At 35.7% G+C, this 22429-nt stretch overlaps 1 protein-coding gene across 5 annotated transcripts in view; it reads right to left on the bottom strand.

Moving 5' to 3' along the window:
* Positions 1–2709: 2709 nt before the first annotated feature.
* LOC136026538 (uncharacterized) overlaps positions 2710–22429 on the bottom strand; it is a 45822-nt gene continuing 26102 nt past the window's right edge. For all 5 annotated transcript variants that reach the window (XM_065703217.1, XM_065703218.1, XM_065703219.1 and 2 more), the window contains one exon: positions 2710–2903. In XM_065703217.1, the coding sequence (XP_065559289.1) occupies positions 2781–2903 (123 nt within the window). In that variant the 3' untranslated portion in view covers positions 2710–2780. The remainder of the gene's footprint in view (positions 2904–22429) is intronic.

The raw sequence follows: 22429 nt of genomic DNA, 5'->3' as shown, positions 1-22429 counted from the left end.
AAAAGTTCCCCCAACATATCCCCATCTTCTCAACCTCTTCCCCCAACCAAAAAATCCCCCTGAACACGTCTGTACACTTCCAAATAACCATTACTATATGTAAGCACTGGTCAAAGTTTGTAACTTGCAGCCCCTCCCACGGGGACTGTGGGGGAGTCAGTCGTCCCCAAAGACATAGTTATAAGGTTTTTTGACTACGCTGAATAAAATGGCTATCTCAGAATTTTGAGCCAGTGACTTTGGAAAAATAATTATCGTGGGAGGGGGCCTAGGTGCCCTCCAATTTTTTGGTCACTTAAAAAGGGCACTAGAACTTTTCATTTCCGTTAGAATGAGCCGTCTCGCAACATTCTAGGACCACTGGATTGATACGATCACCCCTGGGAAAAAACAACAACAAACAAACAAACAAATAAACACGCATCCGTGGTCTGCCTTCTGGCAAAAAAATACAAAATTCCCCATTTTTGTAGATAGGAGCTTGAAACTTCTACAGTAGGGTTCTCTGATATGTTGAATCTGATGTTGGGATTTTCGTTATGATTCTATGACTTTTAGGGGTTGTTTTCCCCTATTTCTAAAATATGACTAATTTTCTCAGGCTTGTAACTTTTGATGGGTGAGATTAAACTTGATTAAACTTATATATTTAAAATCAACATTAAGATGCAATTCTTTTGATGTAGCTACTGATATCAAAATTCCATTTTTTTAGAGTTTTGGTTACTATTGAGCCGGGTCGCTCCTTACTACAGTTCGTTACCACGAACTGTTTGATATTTTCAAACGAGACAATACACATCCACGTCGTAGTTAAGCCACAGCACAGCTTAGATATACAATACAGTTATGAAAACTCCTATCTTGCCCATGACAAGCTTTTGATACAGAGTTCTGAACTCGGCACCTCCTAGATCGTACTACAACACCATAGGCGGGAGCGCAATTTTGTTTTGTTTGTCCAATTGTTCCGATCTTTTAGATTCAGACTTCCAGTTTCCAGTCACCAGCCGCTAGCATCGCTACCGCGCACTGTATCCCAAAGATAAATCGATTTTTCATAACTGTATTGTATATCTAAGCTGTGAGCCGCAGTAAGACCTCTTCTGGGCAGCAGCGCATATAAGGGATGGCTGGTGGTTCTTTTTGGGTGCTCTGGCAGTACAGGAGCAACTAAGGTTCTAAGAAAGGTGCTGCATTTATTACTTATAGTAATATTGACAACAGTGAAATTTTGAGCTGAAATGTTGTGAGAGGTAACAGGTAAACTCATTCAGTTCTAAGGTCCCGTGAACTGTTGCAGCAACTCTGATAACGGTAAAAATTGCAGAGCAAAACAAGTAGCAATGTCACTGAGACTGTTCTCGATCACTCTAAAGGCACACCAAAGTCATAGTTGCTAATCCCTATAAAGCTTAATTAAAACCCAATAACTCTTTTGGACAAAGAAGAGAGAAACCTGGCCCTACCCTCAAGGAGGTATTATCAAGCCCAGATACTCTAAACCAGTGGTCAGGGACGGATCTAGAGCAAAGTTGTGGGGAAGGGGTCCAATGAGACGAGGGCAACAATGAGCAAAACCTTGGGAGTGGGGACAACATGACAAATGGGCCAATAATTGACCAAATTGACAAATTTATTCTAAAAAGAGTGAAAAAACAGAGGGCGCCAGAAAAAATCTTGGAGGCCCACCCCCTGAATCCACCAGTACCAGTGGTTATCAACTTTATTTAGACACTCTACCCCACAAAATACTTTAGGTACCACTTCTCAGTTACCGGATAAATTACAGCTAAAATATAAATAAAATTGCCAGTCCTAGAGTTAGGTGACTGTTTTATTTTTGTGTTGGCCGAACATGTATCTCCTAAAATTTTGTATACCCCCAAGAGTATCCGTACCACAGTTTGAGAACCACTGTCCTAGACCATAACTATAGCTATCGGTCAGATTTTGTTGTATAAATTACCCCAACCAATGTAGAAATTAGGCCATTGAAAAATAAAAATAAAACATTTTAAGACCACCGACTACTCTTCACCCCTGCAGACGAAGGAACTGGTTCAGACCATACATAGGATAAACTCTGAAGCTAATATTTACACTACCAAAATTTTATATTGGGGGGGTTCTGATGCTCATATCTAGTAAATGCAGTTATATAGCCTCCTTCCATCAAGGGAAATCACAAGTAGGTTACTTCAATCCAATTTTTATGTATATCAGGCGATTCAGTTTTGAAAATGCTATGATGACAAATAATGGACCAGCCCTTTCTATCTGGCAACTCAGATCAACTGCGTATCCCCAAAAGGATGGACTAGGACAATTACCTTATTCTTGATTTCTACCAAATTTGAATAGGATGGTATATTACGCAATCCCAAGAATGCCGTGATCCCCAAAAATCCTAAAAAAACTAAGTCAAGGATGCAGTCTTGACCGAATGCCTAGAGCAATTTGACGGGTTAGACAGCAAAAGGAAAGCAAACAAACCAGGATGTGTCCCAATTAACCCACTCTGAAACAAAACAAAAAAGTATCCTAAAATGCTTGAGATTTCGTGGATAATTTCCAAAGAAGAAACAAAATCGGGCGCAGAAGAAGCAGAATCTTTAAAGTGCTCGGGATGTTGGATGTTGGTTAATGTGTTGGTTTCCCGTGACTTAACATCGACTGTTGCAGTAGTAGTAATACAAAATCTAAATGGAAGGTTCGACATAATTTAATAAATCATAAATAGTAACAATAAAGAAACGACTTAAAATTCATCCAACAACTCAAATTTGACTTCCAATATGTTCAGCGTGCTCTTTCAGCTCTGTAAGATTTTCCACGTGTTGTGAGATCGATTCATACTGATACCCGAATTGAGCAGATAACAGCTGCATTTTTTGCAAGTTCTGTAAACAAAAGCGCATAAAATTAGAAATAGCTAAAAATTAGAAATAGCTATATTACAAAATAAAAGGTCTTAAAAATAGTAAATATGTCATCAATCGATCTTTCCATGTGCAAAGAAGTAACCCCAAATGTCCACACCATAACGTGATAAACATCACGTATTAACATTAAAATGATATTAACATCTTAATATTAACATATTAACATTTTATTCATCTCCATTTTTACCAAATAAACCCAATCGAACCTTGAAAACGAAATCGAACCTTGAGCTCGTGCTTGTGTCACGCTGCAAGTCGTTGCCTCAGTGTCTAGATCCAGCTGGATCTGCCAATACTTTCCTGTCTACGCCCCTGATTGGCTCTTAATTTGTACGTTTTTACCATAGAATAGGGCATCCACAATATCGGGGAGCGTTCCTTAGGCTGCATAACGTTCCACCCCTGAGCAAAATGCTCAGGGGTGGTCTTAAAGGTTAAATAAAAGGTCTTAAAAGTAGTTAGTATGTCATCAGTCGATCTTTCCATGTGCAAAGAAGTAACCTCAAATGTCCACACCATAAGGTGATAAACATCACAAATTAACATTTTAATTCTAAACAGTCATGCTTTATATTCATAAACATAAAAACAAAAATTAAGGCAATATTGCTAGATTTAAGTCATATTTTTGAGATGATCTGAAAGTTAGGTGAAGGGGAGTTGAACTGAAGTGAACGGTTTCCTGAAATCAACCTGTCAAAAGGCTGGATGAGTAGACAGTCTAGCTTTTATACCTTGTAATGGATTGATCCGACCGAAGAAAAGGAGTTTTGGTATTCCAAGGAAATTATCCGAGGTCGATTCTCAATATACCATAGCGTCGTTAGTCTTATGTTCCTCTTTATCCAATTATGTATGTGCATTTCTTTTACGAAAACACTCTAAAAGAATTATTATAAATCGACACAATATATCTAGGAAGCAAACTGTTCGGCAACTGAAACTTCGCTTGGCATAGAATCACGTAGTACCCTTTTTGGTAACCTCCTAACTTTTAAATTAACTCCAAAACATCCTTATCTTAACTTCCTAACTTTTTTAACCTCCTTAGGAGAATAGTTTCAAATTATTAGTCGTATATAATTGAAAAGGAGCTCGTTCGAAACAAAAATAGAAAATACAGTGTCCTTTTTTTAGTAAGAAAAGAAGTAGTGCCCCAACAAAGTGTCAATTTTCGGCATTTTGTCCTGGAATAAAATAATTTCAGTCCGAATAGGACCGAAATAACACAAACCTAAGAAAACATGTCGTCCATAAAAAGTGTACATTTATTAACGACAGTCTATCTATTAAAAACGAATGAGTATGAACTACCTCATACATATTAGGGTAGAGAACGGTGAATACGTTTACTAGGGAAAATGAAAGCACTCAAAAAGCTATTATTATATTTCAGACTTTGGTATAAAATTACTTTTTGCAATACCTCAAGGAAGCACAAAGCAGAGGTTTTGAGCTTGGAGGGGGGATATAAATAATTATGTCGACAAAATCGTCCAGTTTGCCGACAGTTAATGATGCACATTAACTTCAAACAATTTAATTTTCGGTTCAAATACTTTGAAATACAGTAGGTAAGTAAAACATTTTTGATGACAAAATGGCTACAGATTTCAAATCCAAAACGCTTTTACTTTAGCATAATGAATATGGGATAGCCCATCTAATTGAGGATTAAATGAAAAAAAAAACAAGTTTTTTTAAACTGAAAGTAAGGAGCAATATTAAAACTTAAAGCGAACAGAAATTACTCCGTATATGAAAGGGGCTGTTCCCTCCTCAACACCCTGCTCTTTACGCTAAAGCTTGACTCTTTCTCTCAACTCTACTTTTAAAAAAAGTAAAAACCTTTAGCGTAAAGAGGGGGGAGTTGAGGAGGGAACAGCCCCTTTCATATATGGAGCAATTTATGTTCGTTTCAAGTTTTAATATTGCTCCTTACTTTCAGTAAAAAAAAACTTGTTTTTTTAATTTAATTTTTGAACGTTTTGGAATTAATGCATGTTTTGATTTTGGCTCTCCGCACATGAATAATTAAAACAAAATTTGCATATTAATTTATTTTTAAGGCTAAATGGCTTTCCCGTAGTTTTGATCGGACGATTTTGAGAAAAAGGAGCGGGGGAGTAGCCCTAGTTACCCTCTAATTTTTTTATTATTTATAAAGGCAACTAGAACTTTTAATTTTTACGAACATTTTTACTAGCAAAATATACGTAACTTACAAATTAACTTACGTAACGAACTTCTATATTCGTATGTTTTTATTACGTATATGAGGGAATTCACCCCCTCGCCAGTACCTTGCTCTTTACACTAAAGCTTAAATTTTTTCCAAATTCCTTAAGAATGACCCCTGAATCACAAAGGCCATAGAATAAATAGTTGACATTAATAAAATTACTTTAGCATAAAGAGCGAGGTATTAGGAGGAGGTGAACCCCTCATACGCGTAATAATTTCTGTTCGTATTAAATTTTAATGCTGCCTTACAGTTGAAAAAACTTTTCCAAATGTATTTTTTTATTGTTATTTAAAAAAAGAGCTAAGAGCTCATATGGCACTTGTGACGAGGCAAGAAGAGCTAAGAGCCAAGAGCTCATATGGTATGAGCTCTACCAAAGTTCTAAGAATCAATAGATTGATATAAAAGGAAAATCAGAGGCTTAATGCGGGTCAGAATTTAAAATAAGAGCTCTGAGTCACGATGTCCTTCTAAATATCAAAATTCATTAAGATCCGATCACCCACTCGTAAGTTATAAGTGCCTAATTTTTCCTCTCCCTTTAGCCCCCAAGATGGTCGAATCTGGAAAAAGAACTTTATCAAGTCAATTTGTGTAGCTCCCTGACACGCCTACCAATTTTCATCGTCCTAGTACGTCCAGAAGCACCAAACTCGCCAAATCACTGAACCCCTCACCCAACTCACCCAGAGAGAGCGAATCCGATACGGTTACGTCAATCACGTATCAAGGACATTTGCTTATTCTATCCACCAAGCTTCATCCCGATTCCTCAACTCCAAGTGTTTTCCAAGATTTCCCCCTCCAACTCCCCCCAATGTCAAAAGATCTGGTCGAGATTTGAAATAAGAGCTCTGAGACATGAATTCCTTCTAAATATCAAATTTCATTGAGATCCGATCACCTATTCGTAAGATAAATATACCCAAATATTCACGTTTTCCAAGAATTCCGGTTCCCCCTCCAACTCCCCCAATGTCACAGGATCTGGTCGGAATTTAAAATTAGAGCTTTAAAGCACTAGAAAATTCTAAATTTCAAATTTCATTAAGATCTGGTCATAATTTCGTAAGTTACAAATACCTCATTTTTCCAAATTACCCCCCCCCCCAACTCCACCAAAGGGAGCAGATTCGGTCTGGTTATGTCAGTCACGTATCTTAGACTGGTTTTTATTCTTCCCATCCAGTTTCATCCTGATCTCTACGCTTTATGTATTTTCTAAGATTTCCGATCCCCCCCAAATGACTTTGGATCCGCTTGAGATTTAAAATAAAAGATCTGAGTTACAAGTTTACAATTATGTAAATCACATATCTAAGAATTCTGCTTATTTTTCCCACCAAGTTTCATCCCGATCCCTCCAATCTAAGCGTTTTCCATGATTTTAGGTTCCCCCACCATAAACTCCCCCCAATGTCACCAGATCCGGTCGAGATTTAAAATAAGAGCTTTGAGACACGATATCCTTCTAAATATCAAATTTCATTGAGATCCGATCACCCGTTCGCAAGTTAAAAATAACTCATTTTTTCTGATTTTTCAGAATTAACCCCCCCAACTACGCCAAAGAGAGCGGATCCGTTCCGGTTATGTCAATCATGTATCTAGGACTTGTGCTTATTTTCCCCACCAAGTTTCATCCCGATTCCTCCACTCTAAGTGTTTTCCAAGATTTTAGGTTCCCCCCTTCCAACTCCCCCCAATGTCATCAGGTCCGGTCGGGATTTAAAATAACAGCTCTAAGACACGATATCCTTCCAAACATCAAATTTAATTAAGATCTGATCAACCATTCGTAAGTTAAAAATACTTCATTTTTTTTCTATCGTCTCCGAATTAATGGGCCCCTCACTCCCTCCCCCAGATGGTCAAATCGGGAACTATTTCTAATTTAATCTGGTCCGGTCTCTGATATGCCTGCCAAATTTCATCGCCCTAGCTTACCTGGAAGTGCCTAAAGTAGTAAAACCGGGACCGACAGAATTTGCGATTGCTATATGTCACTTAATTAATACCAAGTCCCATGAAAATGCTAAAAAATCCTGCACCCCCTTCATGGATATTTTCTTCCCCCATAACAAATTCCTCTATGGAAAGTTCCCTCAGCATAATCCCCTCCCCTCAAACCCTCCCCCCAAACCAAAAAATCCCCCTGAAAGCGTCTATACACTTCCCAATAACCATAACTATATGCAAACACTAGTCAAAGTTTGTAAATTACAGCTCCTCCCACGGAGACTGTGGGGGAGTAAGTCGTCCCCAAAGACATAATTATTAGGTTTTTCAACTATGATGAATAAAATGGTTATCTTTGAATTTGGATCCGGTGACTTTGGGGAAAAAATGAGCGTGGGAAGGGGCCTAGGTGCCCACCAACTTTTTCGGTCAATTAGAAAGGGCACTAGAACTTTTCATTTCCGTTAGAATGAGCCCTCTCACGACATTCTAGGACCACTGGGTCGATACAATTACCCCTGGGGGAAAAACAACCAAAAAAACAAAAAAAGAAACAAATAAACACGCATCCGTGACGTGTCTTGTGGCAAAAAATGCAAAATTCTACATTTTTGTTGACAGGAGCCTGAAATTTCTACTATAAGGTTCTCTGATACGCTAAATCTGATGGTGTGATTTTCGTTAAGATTCTATGACTTTTAAGGGTTGTTTCCCCATTTTTTATATATTTAATATACTAGTATATTTACCTACTTATTTATTTAAAATCAGCATTAAAATGCGATTCTTTTGATGTAACTATTGTTATAAAAATTCCGGTTTTTATAGTTTCGGTTACTATTGAGCCGGGTCGCTCCTTACTACAGTTCGTTCCCACGAACTGTTTGATTAAATCTGTTCACTGTAAAACCACTCTTTACCTTCATTTAAAACTATCATTTATTTATTAAATCAGATGTAGAATCAACCCTCACAAACAGGCCTACAGATATTCGTCTGACTTTTGACTTATAAAAAAGGACTTGAACTATCAATTTCTGATCTAATTAACCCCCTCCAAAGTTTTGCGACCACGAGTTGGAGGATGAAGAGGAGACAATCCCCTCATACACGGAATAATTTCTGCTCTTTTTGGGGTTCAATGTTACTCTTTACTTTCATAACAGCATAGACCAGGAATATTCCCAGAAATCATATGGGACTAGATATCAATTTCACATTTTTGATGCTTTTTTAAAGTTTCTTTTGTAATCCCCCCCAAACAAAAATATGATTACGGCCATGGCGATTATACATCGATTTCTACCTCCATCCTACCCTCGTCTCTCCCTTAGAACTAATTCTGTATTAATCTGATGGCCCAATGAGAGCTGGGATGCTTTTGAATTAAAATGCACCTTTTGAGGTATCTCGCTCCCTCCCAAACTACAGATCAATCAGAAAACCCATTGTAGAAGTTTAGGTAACTTTTTAAGTTTTGTAATTCGTCCATTTCATACAGATAGTATTTGTTATCGGAAACATGCAGACATTTTTCGCGGAGTTTTCTGCAGGGAGAACTTTCAGTGGGGAGTAAACTTTTGGGAATAATTTTCTTTGAGGAAGGATACATTTTCCACGGGATGGGTATTATCCACGGGACGGGGAGTATTTTCCTTGGGGGAGGGGGATATTTTCTAGGGAGGCATTTTTCGTGTGTGGAGGTATTTTTCAGGTTTTTTCGGAGGTAATTTTCGGGGGGGGGATGGGTTAAACGCCTAGAACCCTTAAATTTTTTTATATCCATCCCTTTTGTTGGCTAGCTTGTCAATAAAAGCAGGTGACATACCATCCTAGAGCGACCAAAGGTCTCGAATAATATTTCCCTTGAGCTTATTCTTAGTGTTTTCCGAGCAGGTATGCTAGAATATTTTTGGGACTGTCCCTTTCCGAAATTTAAAAGGAAAATTCTGTTCCTTTTAATCGAAAAAACAAAAAGTCACATTTTCTGCTGATCAACCGAATATCTCTATCTCCGGCATAAAACGCGGGAACTTGAAGGAATTTTTTATTCTAAGGTTCCCAAGAAAATAGGTGTATTTGTTTAGTCTTCTGTAATTTGTCTGGATCTTTTATCCAAGATCTATAAGCTAGGGCAAGCCCGCCCAATCAATACTAAATAGTAAAGTCCCAAAAGCTAGAATTTATCATAATAAGCGAGGTAGGAGACCCAGCAAGGTACTGCATCCTCTTAGCGATGCCGTAGAGACGTTTTCCAGCTAATCTGAAGAACCACTTGAAAGTTTTCTTCTACCATTGTAATCGTCTTTGTAACGGCACTTATGCTAACACCAGGGTCAAGAGGTCGCTAAATGGCATTATTGAGATCTAACAATAAGGCATTTCAGTATTTTTGCTTCTTATCTTCAGAGTATTTCACATCATACGGTTTATAGCGACATGGCAGCACCATCCTTCTTTTTCATATTCCCTGCTCAAATTCCTGACCATGAGGCTTTTGTGGGGAAAGGGGGCTATGATGTAGTGCTTAACTCTAGATAATCTGTACATAATAAAAAATTTTACTGACTAAATGCGTAAGTCCAGGCGTTCGAACGATTTAAAACGGAGATCCTCGGTATAGAAAAGACATCCCACAAGGATTGATGGAACTTCAATTCAATTCAATTCAATTTATTCAAAAAGAAAAGAAAACACATAACAACAATAATAATAAAGATCCTAGAAGCGAACTTGTTAAGGACCAAAACAACAAAAAATTGTAAATGAAAAAGAGAGAGAAGAAAAAAAAAAAAAAGAGAAAACAAGGGTAATTAAAGCAAATTGAACAAACATTTAGAGAAATATAATATCAAGATTTTAGTACATTGTTATATAGCGTCCGAAAACTTGTGGATAGCTCGACACTGGAGGGTATTAAATTCCATTGAATTATAGATTTATAAATTGGGGATCGCTGGGAAGAACTAGAGATACACATGGGGACAATTTCAATAGTTGCGCAATGAAATAAATATCCAAACAATAATCCTCTGTAAGTTAACCAACCAATATAAACTGGTTTTCATCCATATAGGTCAAAGACTGAATGAAGACTTACTTCATTCATTTTGGTAGAAGATGGAATTTTCAAGGCTTTTATTAAGCTAAATACCGATTACAGATGTTAGCTCTTTTTCTTCCAAACCAACCAGGAAAGGTTTCCTAGTTTCTTCCCTGGTGTTAAAAACAGGACTAAAACAGGTTGTTTAAGTCTGGTTATCCATTATCACTGATTGCCATCATTCATGATAGATATGTGGTGGCCGACCAGCAAGAGTTTCCTAGTTTCCCTAGTTTCTTTGCTGGTGTTCAAAGCAGGAGTAAAACCGGCTGTTTAAGTCTTGTTATCCATTATCCCTGATTGCCACCATTCATGTGAGATATGTGGTGGCCGACCAGCAAGGGTTTCCTAGTTTCCCTAGTTTCTTTGCTGGTGTTCAAAGCAGGATAAAACCGGTTGTTTAAGTCTTGTTATCCATTATCACAGATTGCCACAATTTTTGTTAGATACGAGGTGACAGACCAGTAGGAGAGTCTTAGTTTCTTTTGTGGTGTTTGAAAAAGTAGTAAAATCAGTTGTTGAACTCTGGTTATCTAGTACCACTGATTGCCACCATTCGAATTGGATACGTGGTGGCCAGCGAGTAGCAGTTTCCTAATTTCTTTCCTGGTGCTTGAAGCATTGAAACTACTTCTTCAAACCTGGTTATCTATTATCACTGATTACCACATTTATTTATATTTGGAATAAGCATAATAAGCCGATTCTTTTGATAAATTATATTAAAAAAAACAAGTTTTTTCAACTGAAAGTAACGAGTAACATTAAAACTTAAAACGAACAGAAATTATTATGTATACGAAGGGAATCACGCCATGCTCAACACCTCGCTCTTTATGCTTAAGTTTGAATTATATCTCAATTCTTTAAGAACGACTCCTGAAACACAAGGGTCGTTTACAGTCAAATATTCGTTAAAGAAATTTAAAATAAACATTTTCTAGGACGATTCAAAGGCTTACAGAGAGAGATCACAAGACTTCAAATAAAGAAGTCAGGTATGGAATCTGACAAAGGAGGACGAAGGGAATTATGTTGTATTTGATACTACATTATGTATACAGAAGGTTTTGATTCTTCATTTTAATTTTTTTATCATAATTTTGCCAAGGTAGGTACGACTGAACATCTGATTTGCCGCTAGTCTTTTATCGAGGTTTTTATATACTATTGATTCATCCTTTGAAAGATTTAACAGAGAAATTTTTGAAGATAATTTCTCCTGGAAGATCATTCCAAATCAAAGTGCAAAGTCGGATGAAGCTGTTTTTCAAGTACTACGTTCTCGGCTTAGCAGCCTCTGGAGCGAGCTGTGTACATTTTTGACTTAAAAAAAAAAAAAAGCTCCGACACTGTTGCTTTTATTTCTATTAAAAAGAGACTTAGGATCAGAGTATTTTACGAAGCATCGACTCTACATCTCACATGCTGGAAAATGCCCACTATCTAAAAAAGATTTAAAAGTAATCTTGCGCTTTCTATTGATCATGAGCATGTCTAATGCCTAAAATATATCAAGAAGTAATAACAGTTCGTTACCACGAACTGTTTTATCATTGGATAAATAGGACATTATAAACAATTTCCAGGACTAATATACTAGAACTGAGCAAGACCAAAACAAATGCCTACAGTGCAATAAAAGGTACCTCTCTTCTTAACAATCAGTGGATAAATACCAAAATATTCGGAATTTTTTATATATTAATTAATGTGTTGCTTGTTTTTAACTTCTATCAGTGCTTTGCTTAAATTAGAACCCGTTTCTGTCGCTTGATTTTTCGTAAATGGAAAAGCAGTATGGTCTGAGAAATTATTTATCAGTGACATGAATTCACAAAAAGTTGGTGTGAGGAGGTCACAAATGTATTTTTCTAAACGTAGAGATGGGGTGAATTTGTCATTTTTAAATTTTAATAAAACCCAAAAAATCTACTTTGCAATGAAAATTCCGCCCTCTCCTCGAAAAGACATTTTTCAACATTGGGGGGGGGGGTTAAAATCTAGGAGGAACATATATCACTCCCAGTGGCGTCAATTCACAAAAATTTAGAGGGACAAAACAAGTTTTCAGAACCTAGGGGGGGGGGGGGCTTGTCGTTTTTCAATTTTCCAGTGAAAATACCAAAAAAGTTAAATTAAAACAATTAAACCAGAAAAATAAATTTAAAGAACTAAAACAACCCAAACAAGGGTATTTTCAAATTTAGGGGTAGCATTTGGGGGGCATATGCCCTTCCCCCTCCCCCAATTGCTAACCGGAACTTATATTAAGATATATTTGTACAGATATATAAGGAATATTTTTGTTGTAAACATATTTTACAAAACTCAATTTTTTGATAACATATTTTGGAGAATAACAACTTCCTACTCCCTTACAAACTAATTATACTTCAAATATTTCTGAATGAAAAAATATTCTGAATGAAATTATGCATTCCCAAAATACCTTGGAATTCGATTCAAAAGTTACTACATGCAGGTTGCTGCCTTATATATTATCCTTGTTTGATAATAGAATATTGGCACGGCGCTTTCTAAAAAGATAGGAACTTCCCTATAGAGTCATTGCCCAAGTAATTGGTATTCTTTACCATATATTTGAGCAATCATTTTTCCTATTGCTATAGGCAAATTATGTGTTGTAAACAAACTATCCTTTTTGGTATAAGTGTCTTTTGATACCCGACGTGGGCTTCCAGGTGGAGGGGGGTCTCATCGCATGTTTTCACCTCTATAGGACAAAATATGAAGAAACAATTATGAAACGCTTTAACATTTAAGAAAAAATATATATTTAAGATACAAATGTATTTAGATGTATTTTCAACAACAACAAAAAAAAAGAGTAAACAATACAGCACATTGATCCCCACGAAGGCATCATTACATGTAAAGGAGGGATTGTTTCATTTGGTAGAATGTCATATCAGAAGACAACTCGGTTATTCAAAATAGTAAATAAGAATCAGCCTGCCTTGTGTTTATGCTTTATAAGATTTACTTAAAAACAATAACTTTAATTCATCGGATCTGAGATTTTTTTTTTGTAGGACGTGTATTAATATGTTCAAGCTGCTTTTTCTTCTTCTTGTTTTTATTCCCAGTTGATAAAGGCTTCAGGATATGAAGCTGAAACATTCAAACCTTTATTATTTGCATAAAAAATAATATTTATTATTATTAATTAACATTCTTTACTATTATTAAGCATTATTACTAATATTATTATTGATTAATAACATTTATTATTATTCATTTTTTACTATTTGTATAACAAAGTTTTTTGCTTCCTTTCAAAGTTCGTCGTCTTATTGAAAGTTGCATCCGTTTTCAAAAATTTCATTTCATTTTAATTATAAAATTAAATAAAAAAAAACAATTTTTTTTAACTGAAAGTAAGGAGCGACATTAAAACTTAAAACGCCCCTCCCCAACGCCCCGCTCTTTACGCTAAAGTGACTCTTTCTCTCAACTCTACTTTTTAAAACAGTAAAAAACTTTAGCGCAAAGAGCGGGGCGTTGAGGAGGGAGCAGCCCCTTTCATATACTAAGTAATTTCTGTTCGTTTTAAGTTTTAATGTCGCTCCTTACTTTCATTTGAAATAACTTTTTTATATTTATTTTTTCATTATTTTTTTTTAAGTAATACTAGAAAATCCTGCGCTCCGTTCATGAAAATTTTCTTCCCCCATGACAAATTCCTCCATGGAAAGCTCCCCCAACATATCTCCCTCTTCTCAACACCTCCCCCCAACCAAAGAATCCCCCTGAAAACGTCTGTACACTACCCAATAACCATTACTATATGTAAGCACTGGTCAAAGTTTGTAACTTGTAGTCCCTCCCACGGGGACTGTGGGGGAGTAAGTCGTTACCAAAGACATAGTTATAAGTCTTTCGACTATGCTGAATGAATTGACTATCTCAGAATTTCCATTCGGTGACTTTGGGAAAATAATTAGCGTGGGAGGGGGCCTAGGTGCCCTCTAATTTTTTGGTCACTTAAAAAGGGCACTAGAACTTTTCATTTCCGTTAGAATGAGCCCTCTCGCAAAATTCTAGGACCACTGGTTCGACACGATCACCCCTGGAAAAAAAAAAAAAACGAACAAACTAACACACATCCATGATCTGTCTTCTGGCAAAAAATACAAAGTTCCACATTTTTGTAGATAGGAGCTTGAAACTTCTACCGTAGGGTTCTCTGTCTTTTAGGGGGTGTTTACCCATATTTTCTAAAATAAGGCAAATTTTCTCAGGCTCGTAACTTTTGATGGGCAAGACTAATCTTGATGAAACTTATATATTTAAAATCAGCATTAAAATGCAATTCTTTTGATGTAGCTATTGGTATCAAAATTCCGTTTTTTAGAGTTTTGATTACTGTTGAGCCGGGTCGCTCCTTACTACAGTTCTCTACCACGAACTGTTTGATGCATTGTATTTTGGCTCAAGATAAAAAGATGTTATATGTTGATAAAAATAAATGAAAGAAGAGAGACTCAACCTGAAAAATAATAATAATACCGAAGTGCTAAATATAATATTACAATACAATGTATTTTAGTGCAAGTTGAAGGGAAAAAAAATAGAGAGAGAGAGCTCGTAAAAGAAGAAGGCATTTAACGTCACTCAGCCTTGTGCTTGTGCATGAATTGTTGTATTGGACTTATTTAAAACAATAGCAAAAATAGAAGAAATCTCAAAAACCACTGACACAGACTTAAAGTGCCAAGGAAAGGGAAAATAGAATCTGATTTGTCAGAATGACCGTAGGAAGTTGCCGAATGGCAACCCTGTATATACAGAGAGTAGTCAATGTGGCCACCCTTTTCACAGTTATTTTGAAAAGGAACATCGCATTCTTACATTTTTGACCATAATCCTGAAAAAATGATGAAAAAACACCATTCCTATAAATTTTAACGTGACTCAAATTTATATAAAAATTTTTTTTTTTAGAAATTGGTTTTCAAAATGGACTAAAAAGGCTAAAATGTTATTTTTTTTTTTAGAATCTCTAAATTTAAGTGAAAACAAGGGCCGTGAAACTGAATGGGCTATACATAAAATAGATATCAAATTGATCTAAGTTATAAACGCATAAATAAAAAAAAAATCGATGAATTGAGGAAAAAGAGTTAAAGACCTATCCGTTTTATGCCCTCATTTTAACTTATATTCATATATAATACCTAAGAAATTCAACAAATTTATGCGACAACAAGCCAAACACATCCATTATTGTAATTTTTCTGCAGCAATACAAAGTAGTTTTAGCAAAATATCGTTTTTACTTTAGTTAATATGAATCTAGCAGTAATCTAGCATCAAGTCATGCGTGTTGAAACACCTCCATCTTATGCTCGAGGATTTCAGTCTTCAGGGGTCTCTAATTCCATACAGCAGACGATCCATAGAACAATATTAAGGGGTTGGAGGGAGGGGAAGAAAGAGGCATTTTGATGCCGTGTTATTACACTGTCATTCAAAGTGCATATAATGATAAAGTTGAATGTAACTGGACATTCGGAAGCGGTCAAAAACTGGCATACAAATATGACAAAAAACAAACAAATCAGTTATTTATCACAGGCGAACAAGTTTGTTTGTGACAAATAAACAAAGAAAAAAAATCGTCAAGTTAAGAAAACGAACTAAACACAGGACTCAAATGTAATGATGCTTTTTTGGTATAATACACCTTACTTTTTTTTCTGCCGTTTCTTAATGTTTCTAATTCGTACCAAGGTTTCAGATGAATTGGAAGTGTGACTTTTTATCTGTATACTAATTTTGCCTAAAGGTTTATCCATTTGTGTCTTTGAATAATTTTACTAAAGAGACATAGGCAAATGTAAGCAATTTATGGAGCATCCAAGATACGTTTACTGATTAAATAGCAGAAGCATAACTTGAGATTTCAGTGCCAAGGGACATATCCCCCCCTCCAGCACTATCACAATGTAGACAGATCATAGTATTGACGAAAACCCCCATAGTTTGGCGCCCCTTCAGAGGCTGCAACCAGGGGAAGCCTTCACTCCTAGCTCCGCCGCAGTTGAAAAGGTTGAATCGCTCCAAAGGTTATTTATGTATGTGTTCATCAAAATATTAGCAGGTAAGAACACAGGAGTAAACAGCAAGGTTAGACATTCCTTGGCTATTTTGGCCTATAGAATAGAAATCAGAAAACAAGAAGATATCAAACATTTGATCCCCATTCAATGCTCTTTCCAAATATAATAACCTCCGTAATTATAATTACTGCAGTTCCACCCCTAATAGTTCAAGGTATGGCCCTAGGCTACATGCATAAGTCCGCTGAGCTTATAAAAATTTCTAGAAAGAGTCACAAAATACGTTTATTTACTCTAAACAGGCTCCAAATAGATTGGAGCCAAACAGCTAAACAGGCTCCAAATTGGCTCCAAATAGAAGTTAGCTGAATTTATGGATTTGACATTTTTTTCTGGCTTCAAATTTTTACAAATTCTGGCTCTACCAAAATATTTCAAGAATTATGGCCCAGAAATGTGAAAATGATGCGCCACAACTATGTAAATGTTGGACCAAATTCACTACAATGAAAACCATAAATAAATGTAAAAATTAGGGTCAATCGAATACCGTTTATAATGAAACAGATCCCCACAATGCCGCTATGAGACTACTGGTAGTGACGGACCCAAAATTAAAAAAAGAGAAAATTTGATATTAAAACCCAAAATTAAAAAAAGAGAAAATTTGAGATTAAAACCCAAAATAAAAAAAAAAAAAAAAACGTTGAGAAAAATGAACAGAAATCCTTAAAGTCTACTAAAATTAACGGCACCAAACAACTTAGGAGGCTACCCTTAAAGCTTAAAAGGTAAGGTAGAAAGGTAGCTTAAAGGGTAGCTATAGCTACCCTTTGAAGGTGTAGTTGTCTTTCGGAATCAACAGGTTGTTAACGATTAAACTTTTAGAGAGAAAAGAATTTAACATGAAATCAGGAAGAGGCAAACTGAAAAAAAAGAGAGCCAGCAACACTATAAAAGTGATAAATAGAGTAATAAAAGAGAATAAAAGAGAGGAAAAAAGAAAGAAGAGAGAATAGATAGTACATAGCTATCATTCTTCTTTGTGTTTCTGCTTCACCAACTATAGTTTATAGTTATTATAGTATAGCTACTATAGTACATAATTATTGTAGTTTATGTGTTCCTTTCATTTTTATTCTCTTTTTTATTCATGTTTTAGTTTGCTGTTTAATTTTTTATTTGTATTTTCTCCTTTTTACTCGTTGATAAGGGATTCTGTATTTGGAGCCCAAATGTTCCGACTTTTGTTATAATTTGCATAAAAAGTTTTTTTTTTCTTTTGAAGTCCACAGTCTCTCAAAAGTTTCACGCGTTTTCAATATTTTCACTTTATTTTAAGTACAGAAAAAAGAATCACCCAATAATTGAAAGTAACAAGATTGGATTAAAATCTTTCAATTCGGAAACACTAGCTCAAAGTACCAGGGAAAGTGAAAATAAATTGTTTTATTTGGTTAAGTGGAAACTTACAAAGCCCTTTATATTTAAACAAAATTAGGATGAATCCAGATTTTAGTTTTTGGTGAAATAGACCCCAATATGACATAGACCCCAATATGATCACGACCCAAATATGAACGTATAAGGCTTTTGGTAGCAGCGGGTGTCAAACCGAAAAAAAAACATGGCGAGACAATAAAAACCAAACATACCGCAAAAATATCACATACACTAAAAACAAATCATCAGAGCAGGCAAACCCCCTTTCCTTTTACCATTTCAATATAACATGGAGGAAGTCTTAACAGGAGAGTTATTAAGAACGCTTTTTAGCATCTCCTGAACATTTTCACAACGAAAATCGGAAATTTGTGCGTTAAAACTCATCCCCAAGAAGCATTATTTGATCCCTTCGAATTTTCAATTTCGAGGGCTCACCCATTCTCAACCCCTTGACTGTAAAGAGCACCACCTATTTCACGCATGGCACATTTCTGCTTAATTTGCCTCAACGTCAAACGCATAAACATACGCTGCCTGGTTCGCACGATTATGAAAGTGGATGACCCCTTGCGATGATCGTCTTTATTATGGAAACATTCAATTTAACGAGGTCTCTATTTATTACAGTTGTGTTTTGCATACTATTAGACTATTCTTTGAAGGAAAAATCTGACTTTAAGCAATTCAGAGGAAATATTATGCAATGGAGTCAACCATGCATTGCGAGTTTAAAACTTCATTCATTGATTTTATAATTTCTTATTTTCCTTAATGAGAATTGCAAAACCGAAAAAATTCAACAAACAAGTTAAAAATGTTCTTATCTATTCGTTTTGCTTACTATTTAAGATAACTTTTATTAGTGATAAATTCATATCCTATTTAGTGAATATTTTTGTTAAGTGGTGTTGCCAAATGAGTAGGTAGAAACCAAACTTTAAAACCAAAAATTTTCTTAGTTGTGAGAAATTATGAAAAATAATTAGGGCTTACAAGTAACTAGTGGTGTAGGTAGGGATATAATGGGCTCAGAAACCTAATATTACTGCTTCTAAACACTGATCACAGGGTTCAGCCGTCTCAGCTACCACACTGATGGACTTCCTACTTTTATGCTACCCAACTGGAAATTTCTGCTTTCGAACCTGCATCACACATTATTTGGTCATTTTTTATGTTATCCTACAAACCCGCTACGTCCAAACGTCCTCAACCCCCTTGGAGGCTATTGAGTAGAGCTTAAGTAGAGGGATATACAGTAATTTTTGGTCGTCCGAAGAACATATCAGAGCCACTTAGATGAATCTTCCACAAATCCATGTTTGGTGAATAAAATCAAACCACTTCATTCATAAAGAATCGGTTTACAAATAGCTCCCTTTATAAGCTGTGAGCAGTCACAATAAAAAAAACATGATTTTGTCCGTATTTCAAGAGGATGACGTTATTTTCTACAGTTTGGTCTTGATTTTTATGAATTCGACAGTATTTCTATGTATATATCATGATTTCTATAGTTTGGTCTTGATTTCTAGGGTTGGCCCTGATTTGTATGAATTAGACTAGATTTCTATGCATTGATTATGATTTTATGAGATATTTATGGATTTGTATGGGCTGGTCATGATTTCTATAGTATTGTCTTGATGTCTTTGGTTTGGTCTGGATTTTTAGGGTTGGCCCTGATTTTTATGAGCTCGTCTAGATTTCTATGTATTGGTTATGATTTCTATGGGATTTTTCTGGATTTGTATGGGCTGGTCATGTTTTCTATAGTTTTGTCTTGATGTCTCTGGTTTGATCTGGAATTTTAGGGTTGACCCTGATTTTTATGATTTTGTTTGGATTTATATGCATTGCTTATGACTTATATGGTTTGTTTTGGATTTCTATGTACTCGTTATGATTTTTATGAATTCGTCGGGATCTCTATGTATAGATCATGATTTTTAAAAGGTTGGCCTTAATTTCGACAGTTTTGTCTTGATTCCTACGGTTTGGTCTGGATTTCTAGGTTTGGTCTGGATTTCTACGTTTGGCCCTGATTTCTACAGTTTGGTCTAGATTTTTATGAATTCGTCAGTATTTCTTAGTATTTATAATGAATTTTAGAGGTTGACCACAATTTCTAGAGTTTGGTCTTGATTTCTATGGTTTGGGTTTGGTTTTTATGGTTTGGCCTGAATTTCTAAGGTTGCTCCTGATTTTTATGAATCCGTCTGGATTTCTATGCATTAGTTATGTTTTCCATAAGATTTTTCTGGATTTGTATGGACTGGTCATGATTTCTACAGTTTTGTCTTGATGTCTCTGGTCTGGTCTAGATTTTTAGACTTGCCCTGATTTTTATGAATTCGTCTGGATTTCTATGTATTTGGTGATGATCTCTATGAATTCTCCTGAATTTCTATGCATTACTCTTTAATTTTGCTATGAAATTTCTCAATTAATAATATAATTAGTTTGACTATCTGGAAATAAGTACGTTAGCCAAAATGGTTTTTTTTTATTCTTTTTACCTGTTTAATTTGATACTTGTTTTTTCCTGTTGGTGTTTTTTGACATCGAAATTCAAATTTGGTCCTTCGAGATTGGGATAGATATTTTCTTAAACATCTTATCTTACCTCTTAATTCAAATGAAATGTCACAATTTTTAATTAAAATACGAGAAGCTTCACGAGAAAAGAGGGTCCCCTTAAAATTGGCCACCTTAATCTTTTCACAATGAGGATAAGGAACTCATTGACTAATGTATCTCCCAAGAACTGCCTCTAAAGAAAAAAAAATCATCAGTCCCAGTTAAGACGCGGATATACACCGTAGCTGCAGCAACATCAATTTGACTGGGAAAGTAGTTAAACTGTGAGGTTCATCCTTATTCATATGGTTTCATCCTTATTCCACGAAAATCAAACAGTTCATGGTAATCAAACAGTTCGTGGTAACGAACTGTAGTAAGGAGCGACCCGGCTCAATAGTAACCAAAACTCTAAAAAAATGGAATTTTGATACCAATACCTACATCAAAAGAATGGCATTTTAATGCTGATTTTAAATATATAAGTTTCATCAAGTTTAGTCTTACCCATCAAATGTTACGAGCCTGAGAAAATTTGCGTTATTTTAGAAAATAGGGGGAAACGCCCCCTAGAAGTCATAGAATCTTGACGAAAATCACACCATCAGATTCAGCGTATCAGAGAACCCCACTGTAAAAGTTTCAAGCTCCTATCTACAAAAATGTGGAATTTTGTATTTTTTGCCAGAAGGCAGATCACGGATGCGTGTTTATTTGTTTTTTTTTTGTTTTTTTTCCAGGGGTGATCGTATCAACCCAGTGGTCCTAGAATGTTGCAAGAGGGCTCATTCTAACGGAAATGAACAGTTCTAGTGCCATTTTTAAGTGACCAAAAAAATTGGAGGGCACCTAGGACCCCTCCAACGCTAATTATTTTACCAAAGTCAACGGATCAAAATTCTGAGATAGCCATTTTACTCAGCGTGGTCGAAACACCTTATAACTATGTCTTTGGGGACGACTTACTCCCCCACAGTCCCCGTGGGAGGGGCAACAAGTTACAAACTTTGACCAGTGCTTACATATAGTAATGGTTATTGGGAAGTATACAGGCGTTTTCAGGAGGATTTTTTGGTTGGGGGAGGGGTTGAGAAGAGGGGGATATGCTGGGGGAACTTTCCATCGATAATTTGTCATGGGGGAAGAAAATCTCCGTGAAGGGAGCGCAGGATTTACTAGCATTATTTAAAAAAAAAACTAAGAAAAAATAAATATGAAAAAGTTCTTTCAGCTGGAAGTAAGGAGCAGCATTAAAACTTAAAACAAACAGAAACTATTACCCATTTGAGGGGCTCACCTCCTCCTAATACCTCGCTCTTTACGCTAAAGTATTTTTAGTAATTTCAACTATTTATTCTACGGCTTTTGTGATTCTGGGGTCATTCTTAATGAATTGGGACAAAATTTAAGCTTTAGTGTAAAGAGCGAGGATCTGACAAGGGAGCGAACCTCCTCATATATGTAATAAAAATATGAGAATACAAAAGTTCTTTACGTAAGCTAATTTATAAGTTACGTAAATCTTTTACTAATAAAAATATTCGTAAAAAAATAAAAATTCTAGTTGCCTTTTTAATTAACCAAAAAATCGGAGGGCAACTAGGCTTCCTCCCCCGCTCTTTTTTTCTCAAAATCATTCGATCAAAATTATGAGAAAGCCATTTAGCCAAAAAAAAAATGCAAATTTTGTTTTAATTATTCCTCTGCGGAGAACCAAAATCAAAACATGAATTGATTCAAAAACGTTCAGAAATTAAATAAAAAAACAAGTTTTTTTAACTGAAAGTAAGGAGCGACATTAAAACTTAAAACGACCAGAAATTACTTCGTATATGAAAGAGGCTGCTTCCTCATCAACGCCCCGCTCTTTAGGCTAAAGTTTTTTACTGTTTTAAAAAGAAGAATTGAGAGAAAGAGTCAAACTTTAGCGTAAAGAGCGGGGCGTTGATGAGGAAGCAGCCTCTTTCATATACGAAGTAATTTCTGGTCGTTTTAAGTTTTAATGTCGCTCCTTACTTTCAGTTAAAAAAACTTGTTTTTTTTATTTAATGAACTGTAAGGAGCG

This window comes from Artemia franciscana, chromosome 4, assembly GCF_032884065.1.
Source record: "Artemia franciscana chromosome 4, ASM3288406v1, whole genome shotgun sequence".
Lineage (NCBI taxonomy): Eukaryota > Metazoa > Arthropoda > Branchiopoda > Anostraca > Artemiidae > Artemia > Artemia franciscana.
This window is presented reverse-complemented; position numbering and strand designations above follow the sequence as displayed.